At 37.7% G+C, this 24,655-nt stretch overlaps 2 protein-coding genes across 3 annotated transcripts; both read right to left on the bottom strand.

Moving 5' to 3' along the window:
- Positions 1–1,404: 1,404 nt before the first annotated feature.
- Positions 1,405–13,484, bottom strand: LOC131327802 (helicase protein MOM1-like). Of its 2 annotated transcripts, XM_058361206.1 has the most exons (10): positions 13,284–13,484; positions 9,656–10,209; positions 9,284–9,488; positions 7,201–7,334; positions 6,832–7,082; positions 5,986–6,090; positions 4,772–5,626; positions 2,846–4,435; positions 2,553–2,763; positions 1,405–2,385 (listed from the first exon to the last, which is right to left on the bottom strand). In XM_058361206.1, the coding sequence occupies exons 2-10, from the start codon at positions 10,173–10,175 to the stop codon at positions 1,751–1,753; spliced, it is 4,506 nt and encodes a 1,501-aa protein (XP_058217189.1). In that variant the 5' UTR covers positions 10,176–10,209; positions 13,284–13,484; the 3' UTR covers positions 1,405–1,750. The 2 variants fall into 2 exon arrangements, with proteins under 2 accessions (XP_058217189.1, XP_058217569.1); XM_058361586.1 differs by lacking the exon at positions 5,986–6,090 and having other exon boundaries at positions 13,284–13,398.
- A 7,692-nt stretch (positions 13,485–21,176) lies between these two features.
- Positions 21,177–24,299, bottom strand: LOC131327064 (alpha carbonic anhydrase 7-like). The gene is made up of 7 exons (XM_058360413.1): positions 24,196–24,299; positions 23,805–24,022; positions 23,478–23,584; positions 22,675–22,777; positions 22,362–22,532; positions 21,728–21,781; positions 21,177–21,516 (listed from the first exon to the last, which is right to left on the bottom strand). Exons 1-7 carry the CDS (start codon positions 24,281–24,283, stop codon positions 21,433–21,435), a joined length of 825 nt encoding a protein of 274 aa, XP_058216396.1. The 5' UTR covers positions 24,284–24,299; the 3' UTR covers positions 21,177–21,432.
- Between the last annotated feature and the right edge of the window lie 356 nt (positions 24,300–24,655).

Genomic DNA, 24,655 nt, shown 5'->3' with positions numbered 1-24,655 from the left:
GTAAGCCAATTGTGCTAAAAAAAAACCCTACCAAAATGAAATAGAATTAAATAAAATAACTGTCGTAGCAGCATTACTCTCACGAAAAAGACTCCATTGTTTAAAGGCTTAGACTAGGGAAATAAAATAAAATAAAAACATTGCAAGTCCAAAAATTCCCAATGAAAGAATATACTAAATTAATGCTATATTATAAACGATGTGAAAATGAATATGGACGTTCAAGGCCCATTCGAAAGCTTCTTTGATTGATCCAAAGGCTCAAAGAGGAAAACTTGTCCAAACGACAAAAGCCCAACCTCCCAAAAGTTCCGCTAAAACAATTGAGGGTAAATATCACGGTTATATTAGACTCGCGAACCTCGTGACATTATGGAAATAATAATATTTCTTTTGAAAGCCATTCGTATTTTGGGGGTGTACATGTAATTATTTTTGCTCCTGAATAAATATATTCGAGAGATGAATAGAGAAGAGTTTTCCCATAATTTTGTACAAAATCGGGCATATCCTTTCAGTTGCAGTCTCCACATTGAAGCCTCCTCTCAACAATGTAATTTTTTCTTTGCCGCCTGGAATCGTATGCCGATCACAAATGTTTTATTTTTTTGACTCAACAAGATTCGTGAACAAGCTTAAGCTCGACTATAACCTTAGCCAGCTCGAGCGTGAAATTTTAAGTGGAGCTTGCCAAAAACTTAACAACCCTGAGCATGCTAAAACTTGGCTCAGCTCGGCCCGTTGCAGCCCTAACCGTCGATTAGAGAAACTGCTCGAGTTTCTATGCAGGCAGAAAAAAAAATCTTAAGTGAAATCTATTGACCAGATGCATTATGTGCTCACACCACACTAACATAGAATCTACCGAATACACATAATTTCACCATTCTTTGGACTCTGCAAACAGAATAATGGACCTTGCTACAGCCACCGACGGGTGGTAGCCCGATTTTGCACTGACAGGCTCGCAGGGCCCACTACGGGTTGTAGTGGGTCCCATATGGATGATCCAAACTGTTTAATAATTTTAAAAAAAAATTGAGTGGACCCGCTAAAAATCAACTCAATCCGATACACGTAAATGCTCGATCCAATCTTCCCATTTTTGAAAAATCGGCAAAATCGAAAGATTGGATAAAAAATAGAAAGATAAGATCGAACATCTACACATATTGAATTGAACTGATTTCTCAAGAACCACTTCTTTTTTAAAAATTACGACTCAAATCATCCGTGCGAAACCCAAAATGGGCTCCACTTGCCCGTCTGTTCAAAATTGGGCCACCACCCGTAGGTGGCCGTAGGTTTCTCACAAAATAACTAGTCTATATCTCTTAGTAGGTTTGTTGGTTCGGTTTAAACTACAACCTTAAAAATTCCTTCCTATCAACAGAGATGGGGGAAAAAAAATTGTACTAAAAAAGTTACAATAAGAAGCTTCATAGTACCTGAAAAAGGTTGTTATAGACAACAGCTTAACTTTATACAAATTCAGTTTTCAAAAAACCACCCGGACGACTCTGGGATAATGGCGAGGCAGAATAATTCTGTACATTAGTAGTATTAACATTAGAACAAAGACCCAGACTCCCTCACCAAAAACGCAGCGAAATTTCGACCAGATGGAGCAGGAAATTTGTCGCCATCCCATAAGCTCTCACCAAAACCCAAAGGTTACAAAACCCTCCACCCACCCACAGCTAGATTTCTTACACAAAAAAAAAAGAGAGACTACATTCATTGCTAGAATTCAGTCGTCATCGGATAAACAAACAACGTCAGTTGCGATACCTGAACCGGCTACATTAGCTGCTACACCACCTCGTCCGTTCACCCGTGATACAAATTGAGATAGGTCCAGCGCACGAAAATTTAGCGGTGGCAAAAGGCTTGGCAGACCACCTGGTTGATTATTGTCGTCGAAAAGTCTTTCCCTAGTCCTTCCACTGACTTCGGCCTGCCGGCCACAATCATAACGGGATGGAGGGTGGTGAATTAAGGGAGAAGTCATGGGAACATGGGGAACTGAGGGAGAAGTCGTGCGAACATGGGGAACTGAGGCAGAAGCAGTGGGAAGATTTATTTGCACTTGTTGAATGGGCAACATCCCCTGTGGAACTACCGAGGAAATACTGGTTGATGGCATGGATGACGAAGGTCTAAACCGTTGAAGATGGGGAGCTGGGGCCCGTATTTCGCCACTAGCTCGGAGATTCCCAGTGGGAGGAGTAATGGGGACGATAAGAGGGGGCCGGGCTGGTGTGGTTGAACAAGGGGGTGATGAATGGCGGACAAACGGCACAGAAGCTGAACCGGTAACACGGGAAGGTCCGTGTGCAGGCCTAGATGACGGTATATGCTGCGGCATGACATTAGAGGGCACACCTGCAAAAATACAAGTAAAAAAGTTTTGGTGCTCAATGTCAAGGATTACACAACCACTTTCTAAGCATTCTGAATTTGCGGTATCAAATTACAGTAGCTGTGAGAACAGTTTGGTGCAACGACAGTTAGGAGAGAAGGCACTTAGACTGGATTGGGAAATTGCATACCTTGCTGCGATCTCAAGAGTGCATAGCACTTAGACTGGAAAGCATCAGCTAATATCTTGTTCATGAGTACCATCTTCGTATTTGAATCAAGTTCTTTCTTTTTCAGCAAAAATGCTGATTCAACATCATGAAATTTATCGTCATACTTCCTACGAAGTACAGCAATAGCTTCCTGTAACTCCTTGTCGTGTTCAAATTTCAGCCCCAGCTTCTGCTTAGAGAAAGCAACTAGTAAGAGATAAAGCCAGAAGACAACAAATTAAATAACCAACATTAACAAAAAAGAAACTAACCGCCTCTTCATGAATCTTGATTGTTTTCTCTTTTTCTTTATGCACCCTATCCAATTCCTTAAGAAGTGGATCACCATAAAAAGGCTGTGTCAGCATCTGGGAGGCCATTTGAGGTGCACTATTCAACGGAAGATGCGTTCCAAGCCCTTCAAGAGGAGGATGCATTCCCAAATCTGTAAGAGAAACAGCTTGATTTGGAACCCATGCTGTATCTTCGACAGGTTGTGATGAAGCCTCAGCATCTTGCGAAGGCATAAACCCTTGACTGCTTGGTTGATGGTCATTTTCAACAGCTAGTTGCAAATGTGGGCCAAGTGTTCCATCTGTATTTGGAGGAGGTAGTTCAAGAATTTCCCCAGATTGTATACCTAGTGGATCTAAAGCTTCTGACTCGTTCTCAAATGGTTGTGAAGCTCCCCGACCTTCACTAGGAAGTTGTTCAACTCCAGAATCTGAAAGTACATCAGGTTGGTTGCGATCAACAAGTGAATCACTAAATGATGACATCTGTGGTTGCTGGACACCTTCCAATGCTTCTTCGTGATTAGTTTGGACATTGGGTCTCGTATCAACCGGATGAAATGGCACAACTTCAACTTGCAGAGGACTATGTTGATTTGCTCTAGCTTCTTCATCTCCATCATGCTCCAAATGTTCTAGCAATGCTTCCCTGTTATGAGTCTGATCAGTTAAGCCATTGTCCATGGAATGCAATGGTACAACTTCAACTTGCCGCGGAACTTTTTGATTTTCACTAGCTTCTGTTTCGCTCTCAAATGGTTGTGAAGCCCTCAGCCCTTCACTATGTAGTTGTTCAACTCCAGAAGCTGCACGTGAACCAGGATGATTGTGATCGACAGGTGAATCACTAGATGGTGACATCTGCAGTTGCTGGACACCTTCAATCAAGGCTTCTCTGTCAGTTTGGACAGCGGGTCCAGCATCAGCCAGATGACATGGTACAACCTCAACTTCGTGCAGCCCATCTTGATTTTCTCCAGCTTCTGCGTCTCCAACATGAATTTCAGTAGATTTGGATGTCCGCAGTTGCTCCACAAGTTCCAGCAATGCTTCATCGGTATTAGTCTGATCACTTGATCCATTGTCTGCGGAATGCAATGATACAACTTCAACTTGCTGCGGAAGATCTACATTTTCACTAGCTTCTGATTCGTTCTCAAATGGTTGGGAAGCACCCAGCCCTTCACAAGGTAGTTGTTCAACTCCAGAAGCTGCACTTACTTCGGCATCTCCAACATGAATTTCAGTAAATTTGGAAGACTGCAGTTGCTCCACATGTTCAGGCAATGCTTCTTCGTTATTAGTCTGATCTTCAACTTGCAGCAGAAGATCTTGATTTGCACTAGCTTCTGCATCTCCATGCATTTCAGTAGAATTGGAAACCTGCAATTGCTCCACTTGTTCGATGAATGCTTCGTCATCATTAGTTTGATAAGTTAGTCCATCACCAGTGGAATGCAATGGTACAACTTCAACTCGCAGCAGAACATCTTGATTGTCACTAGCTTGTGCATCCCCATCATGCATTACCGTAGAATTTGACGCCTGAGAACGTTCACCATGGAGTGCCTGGCAAAATACGACACCAAAACTGTAAATCTGGCTGAATAAATCATTTGTTTTCGGATTCTAATAAGAGTTTCTTGAACTAAAAGATATATTATGTAAAACAAACAACCCAAGATACACAACATATGAGTCTCCTTTGGATTCTTTAAAATCACTTTCAACTCCATAATAAATATTCCATCAGCCGACATTATTCATACCGTAAACAAGCCCTACCGCTGTAACATCTTGAGAAGTCATGAGAAACAAAATTTTCATATTGATTAATATTGCATAAAATAATACCAAAGGTGGTTATAAAATTGTCAAACAGAAATCCAAAAGCAAACTACATACCAAAATCTGTGTCGATGAACCAGCTTGAGCTAAAGTATTGACTGGCTGGCACAAAGATGATTCTTCAAGTGAGCCAACATTGGTGGGGCTGACAGCGGCATCATTCTGAATTGCCAAAGGATCCAGGACTGAAACATCCAAGTCTTCTATTTGATCAGGCTCCCTATTGGACTCTACATCAGGTCTCAGAATTTCCACAAATTCACCAACAACCACTTCGTCTGGGACACATTGAGCCGCAGCTTCACTCGATGGAGCACCATATAATTCAGATTGAGCCCAGGACTTCAAATCCTGCAAAGAAATCTCTGCCTTTCGCCTCACCCTATTCATTTCAGCCAAATAATCTGCCTCAAGTTTTCCAAGAAGTATTCCTTTACGGTGCTCAAGTTCTTCAAGTTCCTTCGCACATTTTTCTTCTCTTCTCTTCAGCTTTTCTGATCTCACTGGATCATTACTGTGTATCGACCGAATAATCGCCAGATCCACCATGCAATCTTTCTTCAATTTTGCACTGTCCTCCTCCCACGGTTTGTTTAACTCTTGAATTTCCTCCTGGTGCTTGAGACTGAGCTTCATGATCTTCTTGTCACGTTTTTTCTCCATCCGCTTAATAGATTTCGACAGTTCTTTCTTCTTTTTTTCACAATTTGGCACCTGTTCTTGTTTTGAAATGAGTCGATCTGAGGCAAAATCGTGGACTGCTACTTTGAATCTTTTCTTCACCAGTCGCAACTTTGAATGCATATGGTTTGCCTCTTCCTCAGTGCAGCCAAAGTTCAAGTGTTGCTTTGCTAAGGCAAGGGATGCCTTCTTATCAATTTCACATTCCCGCAATGAAGCCGCGATCCAACACTGAAATATTACATGACAAACGGTTTTAAGGGAAAAAGGAAGTCCCAAACATACAACTACATACATGCAAGACAGTTATTCTCATGCTTGACTATTTTGCAAGACCTCTAGCAGAAAAATACAAGCAAAATCATTTTCATTTTAATTCCTCATAAAGTACTACAGATAAACAAGATGACAGATGCCATGCACCGTAGCATTTTAAATGACAATTGTTATATCCAATCCAATATGGAGTCACTGGAAAAAAGGCCACAAAATGACACTATAGTTTCTAAAACAAGAAAATGGCTTAAGTAGTTGTGCACATATAACCATTTGACACAGTGTGATAGTATAAGTAGCAGACAGATACTAACCAGAGATATTTGGAAAGCCTGTAATATTGATATCGGTTCCCTATTCACTTGATAATTATCCACAACGTATTCAAGAAACCTTCTAACCATAGCCTTGACATCTTCCTGCACTTACAATCAAAAGCACACAGTGAGAGGGTACAATATGCAATGTATAAACAGGTGCAGGACATCATTGCTACATTCTTCTTCTTTTTTTGGATCAGCTAAGAACTTTAGTTTTAACATTTGGGGGAGTGGGGATTGGGAGTCAAGCTCCCAACCCCATGAACTTCCTTGAACGTCCTTACCACTTGGGTAGATGGCTGGTTTTATCCACTTGTCCATTAGACTTGCAACTATGCTATGAGATCAGTAATATGTTTGCATATCAAAGTACGCAGACATAATCAACAAACTGACTTGTTAAGACAAATAATAAAGTTACGAGGGTAGGGTGACAATCATTGTTGCAAAGTTCTATTATAATTGGACCTCAACAGGAATTTTTTACCATAGAAGATTTGCAGCACATATACTGGAGCTAAATTGTTGTGAATCTTAACATTGTCAATGGACATGCTCAGAAGGAGCATGATATCATATACATGATACTGAAGAGTTAAATATTAATCATGTTTTGTAATTTATCTAGGCATTAGGGGATGAGTTTGATGAAAACACGTAGCAGCTTTTCCCACTGAGATAAACCTTAAGGAGGATTTCATAAATTCATATTTCCGTTATAGCAAAACTACCACCAAAATAAAAACAGAGTGGAAGGAGTGGAGAGAAAGAGAAAAGAGCATTAAGCAGTGAAAGTGATAGTATAAACAAAACTAAGTAAAAGAAGCACGAGATACATACCGAAAGCTGTAGAATTTCACAGAGTTCGGGAATCTCAGGATTCAGAAGAACATGAAATGTTTTTTGCATATCAGACAATCCTGTTTCTTCCTCTGAATTAACCATGTGAACTTCAGGTAACGATGAGGAAACCTTAGAGGGAAAGGAAGAGGCAGAAGCATGGCTTGTATGCAGTGTGTGGGTAATAGAATCAGTTGAGTCTGACCGAGGCAGAAGTTGCGAAACTTTATTGACTGGCACACCAGAATCTCCTGCAGTATTTAGACAAGCCACCAGAAAGCTTAAAACATAGGTACCACAACAGCAATACAGCTATTTTCTTTTCTAAAAAAAAGTAAACTAAAAATAGAATACATTTCTTCCATTTACCTCTCTCATCTCCAGGACCTTCCCTTAGTCTGGGTCTTGAAGAGGCCGGATCAGCACTATCGTTCACCACCTTGTCGCATTTCTTTCCAAGTTCATGATTTCCAACCTCTGGATTGTTTCTGCATCTTTGGCCCCTATCTTGGGATAAAAGCGATTCATTGTCATGCTTAAATGTAAAAGCAGCTGAGTCGCATTCATCAGTAAACAAGTGATATAACAAGCACCAACAAAAGTCTGTTTACATCTCATACATGCCCACCTAGAACCTGATACAATCAACCCGTAGGAAAAGGTGATTCCTATTCTATGTTAATTTTAGACTAGCGGTTTACTACCATTGTTCCTTTTTTTTTTCTACAAAAGTCAAGAGAGTAACACCCCATCCCACATCGGTAGTCTACATGGATGATCTTGGGCACAAAACAAACCTTGTGGGCAACTACAACTACCTTGGACTTAAGCCTTTTGGGTCATGTGGTGTGGCTTGTGAATCAAAATCAAGGTACTGGCCAGTGGTCTGCTTGAGGGGCGTTACAGGTGGTATCAAAGCAATCCGTGTACACAACCATGTGGGCCTTGGACTTTGGATTTGGTTTGGTGATTTTAGTGCTCAACCCCGTCCCACATCGGAAGTCTACATGGATGATCTTGGGTATATAACAAACCTTGTGGGCTACAACTAGTACCTTAGGCTTAAGCCTTTTTGGCCGTGTGGTGTGGCTTGTGAATTATAATCAAGGTAGTGGACCTGTGGTCTGCTTGGGACGTTACAAAGAGAATCAGTAATTTAAAACTTTCCATAATGGTAAGATTGTACATTTCCTTTAAACTAGTAAAGACTCAATATTTTCTACAACACCCTATTATGTATCCATATCTTAAATTAGGCATTCGCAAAACAATGAAATCAGTAACTTTGTATGTAACTCATTTGAGAACTGGTGCTTATATACACTACACTGACCACAGGTTGTCTAACATATGGCAAACCCACTGTGACACGACTATCAGCAATTGTCAATAACTCCATGTGCTTCTTACACGTCTTTGCACATGCAATGCATGAAACTCTTGTCCTGTTATATCGGGAAATTAGTATGGCTTTCTGTACTGAATAATGTGATGTACCAGACTACAGGTCAAAAAGCCGAAGGGAAAGTAACTGAAGTAAAAAAGTATTACCGGTTGAACTTCTTCTAGGTTTCAATAAATTCAAATTGGCTACATAAAATGCAATAAAAGTTCACTTATAAACAACCTCTATGTCAAACGATCAATCATCATAAGTTCCATTTCCAGGACAGTGTTGAGGCGGTGATTACTTTCTTGAGCTTCTTATGGGCTTGAGTTTTCCACCAACAGAGGATGAGTTAAGAAGAAAAGACAAGGCTGGGAGACATTGAATTACGATTTCTCATCCTATTATCTAGAATGGGCATTCCCTTTAAGAGTACCGGAAAGTATGACCTTCAGATGAAGTTCTCCTTTGCATAGACTACGGCTTTAAGACTTGCAGTTTTACATAGTTGCTGAGTATACTTTCCCTGTATGAAAGATTCATTGCTCCATAAGTACAAGTGTTGGGAGGTGTCTGCTATTCCAAAAAGGATGGGGAGGGCTTGGATGATGACATACAGGTCTTTAATGAGGTTCATTTGGAGGAACATGAACCAGTATAATAGCGAGGGTTTGAAATGCTGATTCCGAGATTATTGATGTCCTTAATTTGTTCCTTCCATCATTGGCTCTTGACTACGAGAGCTGACTTTTGTTGCAAAGGTTGACTTATTCTCTTGGTAATTTCTATACAACCTGATTACATATGTTGCACCATTAGGCAAGTTTAACATAATCACCGAAAAAGGATGATAGCGCGGAAGAAATTCAGACATGAATAAATTTCTGTGACGACTAGTCTTGGATGGCACTTATTTTCTACAATTCCTAGATCATACCATAATCTAACACCCGCATGCCCTTATAAACATGAGGAAACTATGGGAATCCAATCTAGCATTTTGTAAAATATTGGCAGACTTGCATGGCTTGGGAAAAAAAGAAAGACACCTAAAACAACAAATACCTTAGCCTTTCAGAACATGGGACATGAGTTCCAGAAATATTGTCCCTTTTACACTTGGACAATGGTGGAGCGGCAGCATCCACACGAGAGGTAAGATTCTCACCCCCATCCTCTCTATCATCCACTGGCTTGGAAACACTACCTCCACAATAACTGCTATCAATCTTAGAGATTGCTTCTGGCCTTTTTAGCTCCTCACTGAAATCTGTAACATGAGAATAAAACATAGTAAAGACCAAAGATACAAAAAAAAAAAAAAACTGAGAATGTTAATTAAAACGGAGAATCCATCGTACAATTTTTTTTTTTGAATGGGGATTGTACAACTATATAAATATAAGAGAATACTAAACAAAATAAAAACATAGCTACCAGGGTCAGTATCTCTTCTCCTCTTTTGCTTAATTAAGCTCTTATAAGTACGACCATTAGTATGTGGAGAAATTTTCTCTCTTCTGCTAGTTTCCATAGAATCTCGCACCAACTGTTTCACACTCTCCTCTGACTTTAACTTTTTCCTTCTATCATCTGGTGAACCAGACCCCTTCTCAGATCTCATTGTACCTGAACAACCCAATGAAGCGTGTTCCTTACCCCTATCAGACGTCCTCGAAGGACTAGGCATCCTCTGTTTCTCAACAATATCAGATTTCCTCTTAACTGCAAAAGTTGTTGGCGTCGGTCTGTCAAGGTGCTCAGACCCACTTCTCGTTGAAGGGCTTGAGCTCGTTTGTTTCTGCAATGGCATCTCCCTAATTGACTTTCTAAAACCAGAGGTATCCATCATTGAAGAGCCCGAAGTAGATGACTCCTTAATGCTAACAGGTTTCTTTATTGAACTATTATTCTCATCGTCCTTACTTCCCCGACTAGATCGTGTGTCGTTTGCCATCCTTCAGATTGAAGTGAGCAGCCAGAGCTCTCCGCTGTGATATCAACAAGCAAAAGAATACATATTTTTAAGTTCCATTACTACATGTTTTGCATTGAAAACCAATAACAAAGCTACTACATGAAAACTAAAATATAGGAGCCCCAGTTCACAAATGGAAGTAACAAGCATCCATTCAGCAAGATGAGTTAAATGTTGAACCAAATTGCACCCATAAGCCGTTTGCTATTATGCCGCCCAACAAAACAACCAAAATGATAAACACGGAAGGGCGGATACTAAACATATTACGTAGCATCATCAATTATTGTCATCATCAATTCTATATGATGCAAGTGGCAGCACACAAAAGGGATATTGAATAACAAAACCCATTGTTGTGGGCCTCTCGACAATGTAGCTCAGCAATAACGATGAACTCATTCTTCAAACTGCCAGCATCCAAGAGATTTTACTAGATATCATGAACTTAGTTACCAGATATTTTCCATTGAAACCTCAAACCTATAAGAAAGCCATTACATGAAAACAAAGTACAAGAGCCCTAGTACCAGATAGAAGTGCAAGAGTCCACCGAGCTAGATAGCTGAATTTGAATCTCATTATGCAAATAGGCCATTAGATAACAACCCACATAAGAAAAATGAAGAGAAGATACCAGACATATTGCATAGCATTGTCATCATTACACATTCAATATCTCTCGACAATCCAATGGGCATGGACAGATGTGAAAAATCTAACTTAATGGAGCTAACGCACATAAAACAACTCTATACCAGGCTATGAAGCGCGAGAACTCTGTAATGCCGTATGGTTACTGGGTTACTGGTATGGTACGGTACCACAAAGTACGTAACCGATGCACCAAAACATTAGGTATTTTCGGGCATCCAGGTATGGCGCCAGCACGCTGTGGCTAAGGGATGAGTACTTTGATGGGTATGGCTCCGATACGCCAGCTTTTTTTAGTACTAGTTGCTTAACTGGTAATATAAATAACTATTCTTTTTCCTTCCAATTCTTATTCCAATATGTTCTCTATTTGTCTTTACGATACTTTCTTATACCCAAAGGCCAAATACCCACAAAAGAAAATCTAGTATGAAAAACCCTATGTTGAACCCGTACTGGTGTTTGATAGGTACCAGGCACGTGAAATGCAATATCAATATTTACTGGTAAAATAGTCTTCCAGATACAAAGAATTCACAAGCATTTCAAGGACAAGAGATCAACCTTGGTAAAAACCAAAGACCTCCCAAAACATCCACTTTAAGTTTTCCGCTCCGCATTTTGTAGTAAACACGAGTTTTATTTTCCCATCAAATTAGCAAAAAGAAAGTAGGTTCACCACTTCGCTTTTGCTCTCTATGTTGATAACAATGTATGCTCATCCTCTCTACTAGAACATACTTGGTTATCTGTTAGTGAGTGAGGGTAACTTAGTCTTTGGATATCTTGTACTCACGCTACTCTCTCACTTTGGTAGTTCTCACCTTGTTAGGAACAAGTGCCTCTACCCAACAACTCCTCCCCGTTCCTTCTAAGGTACTCTTCGCCCCTCCTTGAGCGTGCCAATGTCACCTTTCCTCTCTCCTTTACCTTCTCTCGATGGCCCTTCTATCAAACCCACACGTTACCTTTGCCTCCACGTAAACCACCCTTTGGGATGAAAGAGGGCAATGAACAGTAAGGTTATCGAGGAGATAACTCCGGTAATGAGGAATGTAGTCGCGAGAACCAAAAGGCTGCCATCAAAATAAATAAAGGGCCTTTATTAAGGACCTGACAAATAATACTCCCTCCATCCCAAATTGAACGTCAATTTTTGATACCCGTGCCAATTTTAATTCCTTATATCTTTCAATATAGATCTCAAAAAATATGCAATATGGATCTTATTTGATAGTTCTCGATTAGTTATATTATACAAAGTTTTTAAACTCATGAAAAACATTATAGATTGAAAGATATAAAGGACGAAAAATGACACGAGTTTCTAAAATTGTTATCCATTTTGGGACGGAGGGAGTAATATATTTGTGTTAGGGTTAATTAACACCCTAATCACTTTTGCTCTCTCCTAAATAACATGGTATCAAAGCTAGGGTTCAATGGCTTTTGGATAGGACTCTCGTTGTTTGTGCCTTAAGCACGCTTTGTTTCATTGTGATCCCTTGTGTTATGGAATATTTCTTCACCTCTCCATGTGCGGGTCAGGGGTCGCTCATGCGGGGAGTGTTAAAGCTTTCCCACATCGGTTAAATATAACCTCCAAAACTAGTATACGAGCATGGACGGCTTCTTCACTCATTGCCAATTTAGAAGATAATTAGTTATGTGTTAGTGAGTGAGGGTAACTTAGTCCTTGTATATCTTGTACTCACACACTAGCAAATAATAATAAAAATATTTATGTTAGAGTTAATTAACACCCTAATTACTTTTGATCTTCCCAAATAACACTTTCTACGTACCACGGCCAAATCACATTACCTGGTCAAAATGACATCCAAAAAACCTAATTGTTCACCTTAAAAACTTGGCCCAGTATTGCTTTTCTCCAAAGAGGTCATATGTTTAATTTTCCATCAAAAAACCTTGGGGTTGGAATCTGGAAATATTCGCAAACAAATATTATCATAACGAGGATGTTTCCCCCCAAATTCGGGCTTAATCACAACTGATAAAGAAAGCATATTGTGATACATACAAAAAAGCATTTTGATTGAGGCAGTGTAGGTGACCAACATTGCCTCAGTTAACAACAAGGGTCCACGACCATCACTGGCCAATTAAATTACAAACAAAAACCCAACACTCTAAACCAGATGAGTTTCCGAATAGATACATTGTCAGAGCCAAGAAACACGACAAATGCCTCAAAAAACCGCTGCTACAAACCCTAATCGGTACACTTTCGTGGTTCTACTCCCCGAAAAAACACGAACGGAAAGACCAATCGTAACTTCACACAAACAGCTCAACTAATCTTTACAATTACGCAAAATTTGGATGTACGAGGTAACGGCCATGCGTAGAAAACGCTCCAGAGAGAAGAAAAAAACAAAAAAAGAAGGAAAGATTGGTTGCATTAGGGCTTACCTGAAGATTCGGTGGACGCCGATCGCCGACGACGAGACGGAGCCGGCGGTTTTCTAGAGAGAGAGAGAGAGAGAGAAGGGGGGGAGAGGCGGGGGAGGGAGGGAAATGAGAATATGGGATGACCCGATTGACCAGGGTCGGGTTAATTTGCCGTGCTTTCTAGTTTCTTCCGTGAATTATTCACTGCGTGCGATCGAGATGCGATCGGAATGAGCAGGCGGTAATCCAACGGTTGGGAAGAGCCTACGGTCAAATCAGCATTGAAGGCGTTCCAGAGATGCGCAAGTTCGGGCAAAAGATCGCATGGGACAAACGAGGGGGTCACATCAGTGAGTCGATGGAGATCCAACGGTAGGAAAGAACAGAAATGATTCTCACACAAAAAATTTTGCACATATCTTGCATATGTATTTTTGTGGGGTCCATATCGGGGTCCCAAAAAATGACCCCAACCGCTTATATTTTTAAAAATATTTTTTGGACGGTTCCTGCAAAAAATCAGCTCCAACGGATATCGGTAAAAACTTTCTAAAAAATCGTAAGGCGAATCATTCTGTTTTACCCTACGAATTCTGAGGAAGCTCTTACTGATATCTGTTGGAGCTGATTTTTTACAATAATCTTTCAAAGAATATTTTAAAAAAGATGAGCGATTCGAATCATTTTATAAAACTCCGATATGGACCCCACAAAAATGTAAACGCAAAATATGTGCAAAATTATCTGTGTAGCACAGTTGAGGAAAGAAACTATGGGCGTATCAGTGGTGGACGGCCCCACGGAATTGGATGTTGGAACATTGCGTCTCGGTGATTGAAAGCACAGAATAATTTTTGGAGCTAAACCGACAAAAGAATGCGCGTCTATGTCAGATGTATCATGTGGGCCCTAAATATATATCCATTTTTAAACTCGAGAGTGATTTTGCCCCTCCATCTTTTTCTAAGATCATTTCTCTTTCTGTCTCTATAAAAGCATCTTCCACCAAAATCTAAAACACAAAAATAGAGAATAAATGTGACGTATTAAACGAAGATTTTACAATTTATTTCCTCCTTTTATACACTTTATAAGAGAATTTTAGAGGGATCCATGGTAATTTTAAGAGATTTGGTCTTCAAAATGGGAATAGGGTCTCTATTTTTAGAAACTAGAAGTAAATTTGGAGACCAAAATGCTAAAAAGTACCATGAGTCTCTCCAATATTCTCTCATAAAGTAAAAAATAAGAATAAATTACAAAATCTCCCCTCAATATGTTACATCTATTCTCTATTTTCTGTTTTAGAGGATGGGTTAGAGATACTTTTAGGTGATTTATTTTGTAAGAAAAGAGACTGCCGTTAAAGAAAATGGGAGTGGCAAAATCAATTCCCTTTAAATTTCTATTTTTGAACCGGTATATGGCTTTAAAAGTTAAGTCTAACTTTTTTCTGTCTTTATTTAATTTTTTTTTGCATTTATTGATTTTGCGTTTAAATTTTTATGACTTATGATTCGTCTTAACGAGAGAAATCAAAAAAGTATAAAATTGCGATCGAAACTCATAATTTTTTTAAAAAGACAAAAAAATAGTCAAAAAGCACTTTTTTAAAAAAATTATGAGTTTCGATCAAAAATTTATATTTTTTCAATTTTTTTCGTCGAGACGAATCAAAAAGTCATAAAAGTTTGACGCAAATTTTTTTAATAAAAACAACAAAAGGGGTTAAACTTAACTTTCTAAGCCAAACCAATACGTACGCAAAGTCTACTGGTACTCCTATAATGTGCACATAAAGGCAAAGGCTTTTTCAAAACTCGCAATGCTCTACGAATTTTGAAAAAGCCTTAATTACCAATATTATATTGAAATGATTTTTTACAAGATTGCACAAAAAACATTTTACTACGAAAATTGAGCGGTTCGGATCGTTCTTGCAAGACCCGAGATGGGCTCCATAAAAAAAATCTGTGTAAGTTTTGTGTTTAAGTAGCACAGTTCATATCAATACACTTGTATAAAAAGGGGGAAGGATGCCAAGCCAAGATGATTCGGGCTTGTTCGTTTAGAGGTCTTAAAATCTCTGCGCCTGGTTCCAAATAAATTTTATCTATCTGTTTCTCTTCACTCATTATTATTCTTAAAAACCTCTCCCAAAAGTCAAAACCCAAAACGAACCGAGTGGAAATTACCCTGGTAGTTTGTCATTGACTGATTTGAACAGGGGGTGTTTGGGATTTCAAGTATTATTTGCTGCGGCTGTGAATGCTAACCTGCTGTTCCTTTTTGCCATGCGGACAAAAAAATAACTACTCAAAAATACTAGATTCCGCAAATTAAGGGATCTCCTGTGTCTACTACCAATGTGATAGCTTGCTTTGTCAAGAAGAAATTAAACAGGAGCAAAAAAAATTCTTTACTTTGACCTAATTTGAGGGATGGAAACCAGTTGTTTCTTTCATTTGTGTGGGTGAGGAGAGGAGTGAGAGGGAGACGAGAGTGGTTGAGGATTAATCCAAGAAAAATTGAGAATCGTGAAACCGAATCGAACCGAATTGATCTATGACTTTTGGATTGGATTCGTGGATTAATGGTCCGGATACGGATTTGAAAATTAAAAAACCGTGAGATATGATTCAGTCCACGGATTTTCATTATGAAACCATGGATTAACCGAACCGAACAGCAAAATTTTTACAAATAATAAATAGAAATAAAAAATATATGTGTGTGTATAATATTTAGTAAATAATTATAAGTTTTACCAATTGTCATAATTTTTTCAGCAAATTTTTCTTAATCTGATGCTATATTGTACTACTAACAATGTAACGATCCGGATTTTCGACCCAATTTTTTTTAACACAAAATTTATATTATTAAATTCTTAATTCAATAATTAATTAGATTGAATAATTAAAATATATTATTATGTGTACAATTGATATTATTTATTCTATTGTATAAGATATATATTTATACTTTAGATATACAGCGAATCAGGAATTTATATTCATCTCTTATCTTTCCTATCTAAACTCTAATTAGAACTCTATTCAAACTAACTCTCCAATTCCCTCTCACACCCTACCAACTCCATCTTTATCGTTCAAACTACACCCTACATTTAAGGGATTTTGTTCCCATTTTCTCTCTCTCATCCTATACATACACGCGTTCACATACATTTTCACCTTATACATAAACGTGTCCACATACATTCTCATCTTATACATATACGCGTCCATGTACATTAGATTAAAGAAAACCTCACCAAATGTGGCACTTATTCCCTATTCCTCTATCTTATCATTATCAGTATTCCTCTCATTCACTCTCCCTCCCCATTCCACCACTTCCACAATTATCATTTCACATTCTCACTACTTTATTCTCTCTCATTATACATACCCACATAAATCCAAAAAATTGAACACCAGTATATTATTTCACTCTCAATTCTATTGTTGAGTCTAAAATAGAGAGAGAGAGAGAGAGAAACAGATTTCTACATAAAATCCATCCATACATCATATTCAAATTCTCAATCAATCACTACATCACCAAGCATCCACAAACCATCTTCCAATCATTTCGAGTCAGCCCCGAGTCCCCCGCTGCTGCCACCGTCTTTTTCATTTTACCGAAATTGTCCGCAAACTAGTACCCATTTTTTTTGCCAGATTTAAGGTAAATTAATCGCTCTTCTATTTTCTCCTAAGTATATTATTGTTCTAAATGGTAGTTTTTATGCTCGAAATCGAAAAGGAACGGAATCGGTTTGTTCGAAACCGAAACTCAGTTTTGCCGCAAGCCACTATTCTTGAACTTTATGACATTGAATCATTTATATAGAAATTACACTTAACCCCCTGGGTTGTTTTGTTATTAATTCCAGCTCAACTAGTTTGTTTTGTCTTTTTCTTGTTTTAATGTCCTATAAGAAATGATTAAAAAAAAAAGTTTTCATGATGACATTACTTTTGTATAAGTTCTATTAGTAATATGATAATTATTATTACTATAAATAATGATCAGTTCTAATTGTATGCAAAAATAAAATAATTTGTTTAATTACTTTAGATAGTTACAAGATTATTTTAAAAGAAATTTAATCTAATTAACAAGTACATTGTAGAATAAATTTTTCTCTATCATTAATTATAGAAGACCCAAAATACATTTACTAAAATGTTTGAGTAGTTTACTAGAGTTATAGATATATGGTGATGTTACTAACTAAGACAATATATTATATCAAATAAATTAATAGATGTGTTAATTAATAAAAATTATAATTAATTTATTTGTTCAACGAACCTTAAGGGCTCTGTGTTTACTTACTCGCACAATATTATTTGATATGTACTTTTTATCTCATTGAAATGTAATATGCTATAAATCGAGCTGTTATTGATTGATTGTATCATGTTGTTCGTGCTAGAATGCACTTAGGTTTATGGGATGGTTTCGAATAGTGAACATATAGATATGGATAAGTAAAGGAAAAAATGATAAAGTTGATTAAGAATGTTGGATGCCGGTAGATGACCCTAGTACGACAAAGTACTTTTAGTTGAGTTGGGGAACGGTAAAGAACCCCGTGTAAGGTAAAGTACTCAGAGTGTGTGGAGGACGGTAAAGAACTCCGGGTACAGTAAAAGGATCTTAAATACGGTACAATACCCGGACGATAAAGGACTCTGGATACAGTATTTAAGATACGGTAAAGGATCGTAAATACGGTACAGTACCCAATGTGTGTGTGGAGGATGGTAAAGAACTCCGGTACAGTATTTGGGATATCGTAAAGGATCCTAAATACGGTACAGTACCCAATATGTGTGTGGAGGACGGTAAAGGACTCCGAGTATAGTATTTGGAATACGGTAAAGGATCCTAAATACGGTACAGTACCCAATATGCGTGTGGAAGACGGTAAAATACTCCGGGTACAATATTTTGGGAAACGGTCAAGGATCCCTGAATATGGTATAATACCAATGTCTAGATTAAAGGTATGGTAAAGTACCCAGTGTGTAGAGTTGGGAGACGGTAAAGGATCCTGACGATGAGATAGTGCGACCTCTAATGCTGAGTTGTCATGGTGAGTTGTTTCTTTATTATGGTTGTAAGCTAATCCAGACTGGATACATAATTTAATAGTATTCGCTTAGAACCCTGGTTCAGGACAAATAAAGGGAGAGTTATTCCATGGGACGGTCAAAGTTGGTGGATGTGGGAGGAAAGGATCTCGTGAAGAGTATCCTTAGATTTTATGTAAGATGATGGATAGTAAATAAAAAGACGATGTACTATTATTCTGTACATTTCGTGTATTATCAATTGTGATATTATTGTTATTATTGAACTGCTAATTGTAGAGTAAGGGTTGGTAGGATTAGGATTATTCTACTGGGTGAATTATCACTCACGGATACGTTTGTATCTTGGTAAATCGATTGTTTTAGCGATCAATTTGCCAGAGGGTGTAGGGTTCAATGGCGGAGCTGTTTGACATAAGAGGAATATCAAGGGTGAAGACCAAGGATGCTTGAGATCTATTTCACACTAGAGTCGCTCTAAAAACATTTAAATAAATGTTAGATTTATTTATTTTTTAATTTTATTTTTAATGTAGATTTTGTATAATGATAAATAGGGGCCTAATAGTTTGTAAAATTCAGTGTATTTTAGGGTTAATGCTTTCGAAATTCTTTAAGAAAATCGGGGCGTTACAAACAATATATAACTTCACGGGTTAACTGTGTATTTCATTCCTAGGGGAAAAAAAAATTTGTGTATGTTGTGTTGTTCTAATTTGGAATTATGGATAATATTTGTGTATTTTATCTCATTTGGTTGCTACTTTGCTGGATGTAATGGCAGATTGTAATACTTGTTTTTTTGTTGGCAAGAATTTGATTTTTTTTCTTGGATTTGCAATTTAGCGATTACGAAATCTAATCCGTGGATAAAATCGGAACCGAACCATGACTTACAGATTGGATTGAAACCGAACCATATGACTTTTGGTCCGGACGCGAATTGTATTTTCTAAAAACAATTCGTTATATCTATTGGTTAATTTCTTGCCTTGTCCCATCCAAGAACATCTATCTCTATTGGTTAAAAATTCTTCAGCTATGGCGGCAAAATCCGTTGGCCGGGTTTTTATATCAACGATTTTTGTTGGTTCAAAATACCTACTCCCTCCGTCCCTTTTTAAATGTCCTGCTTCGTAACTCCAACTTATTAAAAAGACATCATCATTACACCTTTCACATCAACTTTTTCCTCCACTTTCCTTACTTACCCATCATCATTACACTTTTACTCACTAACTTTTCAAAATAAAATCTACTTTTAGGGACAAAATAGACAATACACCAACTTTTACCTCTCAAACTTTACAAAATGGACACTTATTAAGGGACAGCCCAAAATAAAATACTGGACACAAAAAAAGGGACGGAGGGAGTACTTCATTTATATCTACAGTGAAGACTTGCAAGAGTGGATTTCTTGCCTTGTCGTTTTAAAGGTGGACCACTCACACTTGCATATCCATTTTAGGGAAAAAATTTCAGTCGTTTTAAAGCTGGACCACTCACACTTGTGCATATCCATTTTAGGGGAAAAAAATTTGAGTGCCGAGTGGGTACCACGTGGTGCCTGCTCGGCGCATCCGAGTCGTCCATTGTGTTTTCGGACGGCTTAGATTTGGAGAGAAAAAAAAAGAGAGAGAGGATTTCAATCCGAGTCGTTCAAAATTATATTGGACAGCTTGAATGTGCATGCCGAGCGGATACCACGTGGAATATACTCAGCCGGCACCGAAAAATTCCTCTTTACTTTACATAAGACATTTAAGGCCTTATTTGGCCTAGCTTTTTGCTTTTTGCAAACTTTTTGCGCGCAGGTCTTTTTGATTGTTTTCTCTTAGTTTTTACTACGTATTAGATTTAATTTAGGTCAAACTTTTACATCATATTATTTTTCTCGATGAGAGCAATGAAAAAAAGTATAATAAATATAGACCAAATTAAATTGAAGAAGTTCATATAAGACGACGACAAAGACCCAAAAAGTTAAAATCAGACTTGATATTTTTAAGGTTGTCTTAGACAGAGTATTAAAATTTTCAACTTTGGTCAGTAATTAATACTTTTTCAATTCTTCTCATCCAGAAGAACAACATGATGTAAAAATTTGCTCCAATCTTAGTATGAATTAAAGATCTTTATCGGGCCAAACCGGTCTAGCACTACCCGCAAAATTGCTACCCAAGCCCATCAACGGGCCGGGCTGTGTCAAAAATTGAAGCCTAGGCCCAGCCCACAGGCTTAGTTCAATTGGGCAGTCCGAGAGCCTAATGGGCAAGCTAGGCTTTTTAAAGTTTTTATTTTGTTTTTTTTCTTAATCAAAACAAAAACGCAATGGACTGCTCGGATGCGATGAGAGGGCACCACTTGGTACCCACTTGACACTAAAATTTTTTCCCTTATGTTATAATCCTGCCAAGTTTAGTATTTTGTTTTGGAACGTGACATGAAGATTGTCCATTTTGCCTCGCATTTTCTCTTACCTTAATCGATTTAGGCCCCATTTTCGAAAGGGAAATAAGTTCTTATTTTTTAAGAAGACAAATTCAAACTAAAAATCATTGCTTACGCAAATAATTTTTCTATCAATATGACCAGATTTTGTTTGATAAATCTCATTAAAATCTTTAATATGGTGCAAAAAAATTGAAAAATTATTTTTCATTTACATTATTTTTAAGTTTGAAAATGTAAAATAAGTACTTACAGTATTTTTTAAGAATGTGTTCTGAAACGGAGCCTTGGGATTTCAAGAAACAATATCGCATGAGGGGGACAAAATTAAAAAATTAACAAAAGTACAATGTAATAAATGTGTTCTCTTAAACAATTGATGAAAAAAAAATGAACAACTGATGAACATGTATGAAACTATTGCCATCAAGCTTTATTATATATATATATATATAGTACTTCTCAGTACTTTTATTAACAACTGAACATAAACACGGGAATTCTAAGACATGTGTGAGAAAAAAACATGCATGGAAGATATTAGGCCTACTCTCTCTCTCTCTCTCTCTCTCTCTCTCTCTCTCTCTCTCTCTCTAGTGATTTACATATCAATCTTCATGATCTTGGGGTTGATAAAGTTTCACTGGGCGCTGGTTTATTGGTTGTAATGGTCTGGCATTAGTTTCTGAATCCTGAAAGGGGAAAAAAAACCATGTTAATTATCTTAGCACATAAGCTTTTTTCATTGAAGCATTATTTCGAGAGAGAAAAAAAAAAGAATTAAACAAAAGATCCAATCAGAACAGCAAAAATTAGCCATTATCTATGTATTGATTTCGTTCTAATTGATAGTTCAAGAAAGAATAAGATTAAATTAATTTCAACAAAATTAGAAAAACTCACATCATTAACCGCGTCACGAAGCAGGCTCACTTGTTCTCTAGAGACAGTTCGAACCTGATGATTTCAATGAGGCATTAAAAAGCTAATTAACCAATGATGCTAAAAATTAACCGTAGAAGTTCGAAAAAAAAGAAAAGAAAAAAAATAGACGAGTGATTGGCCTAAGTCTTAATATGTACAACTTTAAAACACAACTCCCGACATAAGTATGTTTAGAAATGTTGGACGTACATGAACCCACATGTATGAAATGGTTCCGGATACAATATTTGTGTAGAGTTGTGTTTCATAATTACATTACTGGACTTTTTGTTTCCCGAAAGACGGCCGGCTACAAAAAATTTTGCACTTTTAATTACTAGTAGTTTTTTTGATAGACAACAAAATTTTATTAGAACTCGATAAATGGTACATCGATGTGAGACCAAATACAGACCATAGAGATTGAGGTACCATAAGAAGCCTACAAAAAGAAAGAGAAAAGAGAATACATTCAATAAAAATTGAATGAGCCCTGCCCGACGACAAGACGGCCCAGATTAAACACCACAAAATCATTCCAGATGAACCATTGAATGCCAACATAAGTTTTAATAACTAGTAGTTGGTAGGATATGTTTTGGAGCTAGCATACCTTGCTTAAAATGGTCCAGACAACGTCTTGAGTGCAAGGAGGAATTGTAAGAGAGCCAATGTATCTGTAATACTTTGAGTTTCTATTCCCTATCCTTATATGGTTTGGGTCCACCATACCAACCACCGTCTCTTCTCCTGTATCAGAAACGGCTTCTATGTGCTCCTTCATCTGATGAATGTAAATACAGCACACATATGAGTACTCATAAGTCAAAAGTACTGTGTGTGTGTGTGTGAGTGTGTGTGTGTGTGTGTGTGTGAGAGAGAGAGAGAGAGAGAGAGAGAGAGAGAGAGAGAGAGAGTCTTATTACCTCAGACAAGAAAGGATCGGATCGTCCAATTTTGAATATGATACCAATCACAGCAACTCTTTGGTCTTTGCTCTCATGAACCATGTGAAACTCTAGATCATATCTGTTAATACACGCGGATATTAGCTTATGGACATCAAAATTATTTGGGAGTATGGAGATAATATAGTAATATTTATGCCCATGAAATTGGTTGAGCTTTTTTGATTGGCAAAAAATTTCATGATATTGATACACATTGAAGAAGAGCGAAAGACCCATAACAAAAACAAAGAAAAAAACATCCAACAAAAAGTTGAATGCAACCCAAAAATTCCTCAACCGATACGGTGCTTGATTGAGTTTCTAAAGGCCAATAGCAGGAGAGGCAAAATCGCATCATTGTCATAAAAGTATATACCAACTAGCTTGAAGTTAACATACCATTCGAGTAATCAGGTGCTCATCATTCTCCTATAACAAAGTTTAATTCTATTCGAAAAACTGAAATTTATTAATATCGCGACGACCCACATGCAGGTACAAACTCAGGTCTAAAATTTTGCATTTAGATATATTGACAAATAATAGACCAGTTTTTGTACATGCTTCGGTATTCCTTCAATGGGCGATCATCGCCTCATAAGTTGACTGTTGACATACTCGGTCATCTGGGTACCTGACCAGCCAGTTGGCCGGCCTTACAAATGTACTTGCGAAAAGAACGAAACACTATTCATATACTAATGGAACAGTTCATTTTCGACATTTATGCATCTCTGTGTGTACATAATGGAGAGAGAGAGAGAGAGAGAGAGAGAGACCTTCTGCCATTGATAGAGTGTTCAGAAGGAGAGTGCCAATGACATTGCTTGAGTTCATACTGGGTGCCGTTTATTTCAATATATCCGGCTCCACCACCCCATTTTAACTGTATTCACAAATTTATTGGTACGTTATTAAAAGAAAGGTTTGTAAACCAAAATAAGAGTAATTACTCTAACATCTTTATGACCCATTCGTCGCCTGTTCTAATACAAATTCTTGTATAAACTGATTAAATTTTCTCTTCTCGATCCGAAAATATAAAAAAAAAAATGGTAAATTGGTTAAGTAAAATATAGGATATATATATATATATATATCCTTACCGATATGTCGTGGCCCCGATTAACAAGGGTGGCATTAGAGGGATGGTAATCCCTTTTAAGTATCCCCAAGTGAGACACTATTTTCACCCTCTCGTTCAACATATCGATCGGAGACTGCATCGTTCCATTACTACACATATGCCACTCGGGCCGGATCTCTCCCCAGTTATACGGCCCTTTGAGGCTGTCTGGATAGTAGTTGAATTCGCTCTCGTCCTCTGCGCATGGAACATAGATCAGAAAAGAAAGAGGAAACTTGTCAAATGATCATCAAGAGAACTTTAAGAAGAATTAGTAAAACAATGAGTACTATAAACTTTAGTATTTTAATTAATGAGAGGGAGAGAGAGAGAGAGAGAGAGAGAGAGAGAGAGAGTTTGAAATGAATTACCAACTTCTTGAGATGTAGTTGAATCAGAAAGGAGGAAGAAAGCAATGAAGAAGCTGCAGACCACTTTTTGGGTTGGTAGCTTTTCCATGTTTTTTCCAACTTTGAGCAATCAGGGGTGGTGATGGCATGTAGGGGCACAGCCTCTTATATAAGGCATCAGAACAGTAGGGCAAAGTCAACTTTTACCCCTGTGATTTGGGTCATTTGTAGATATACTCCCTGAGGTTTAAAAGCGTGCAATAATACCCCTATGATTTGTGAAGAGTGCACATAACTCTCAATTCCGTCTATTTTAACGGAGGTGTATTTCACACGTCTCTTGAATCTAACCCAAATCTAATCCGAGCCGTTCATAATGTATTAATCATATAATAGAGCATCTCTATTAAAAAAAATCAGCTTGATCAGACATCAATAACTCAGTGATCTAATTTTTGTTAAGATGATCAATGATAAATTT

Source organism: Rhododendron vialii, chromosome 1a, assembly GCF_030253575.1.
Source record: "Rhododendron vialii isolate Sample 1 chromosome 1a, ASM3025357v1".
Classification (NCBI taxonomy): domain Eukaryota; kingdom Viridiplantae; phylum Streptophyta; class Magnoliopsida; order Ericales; family Ericaceae; genus Rhododendron; species Rhododendron vialii.
The sequence above is the reverse complement of the archived record's forward strand: the minus strand, read 5'-3'. Positions and strand labels throughout refer to the sequence as shown.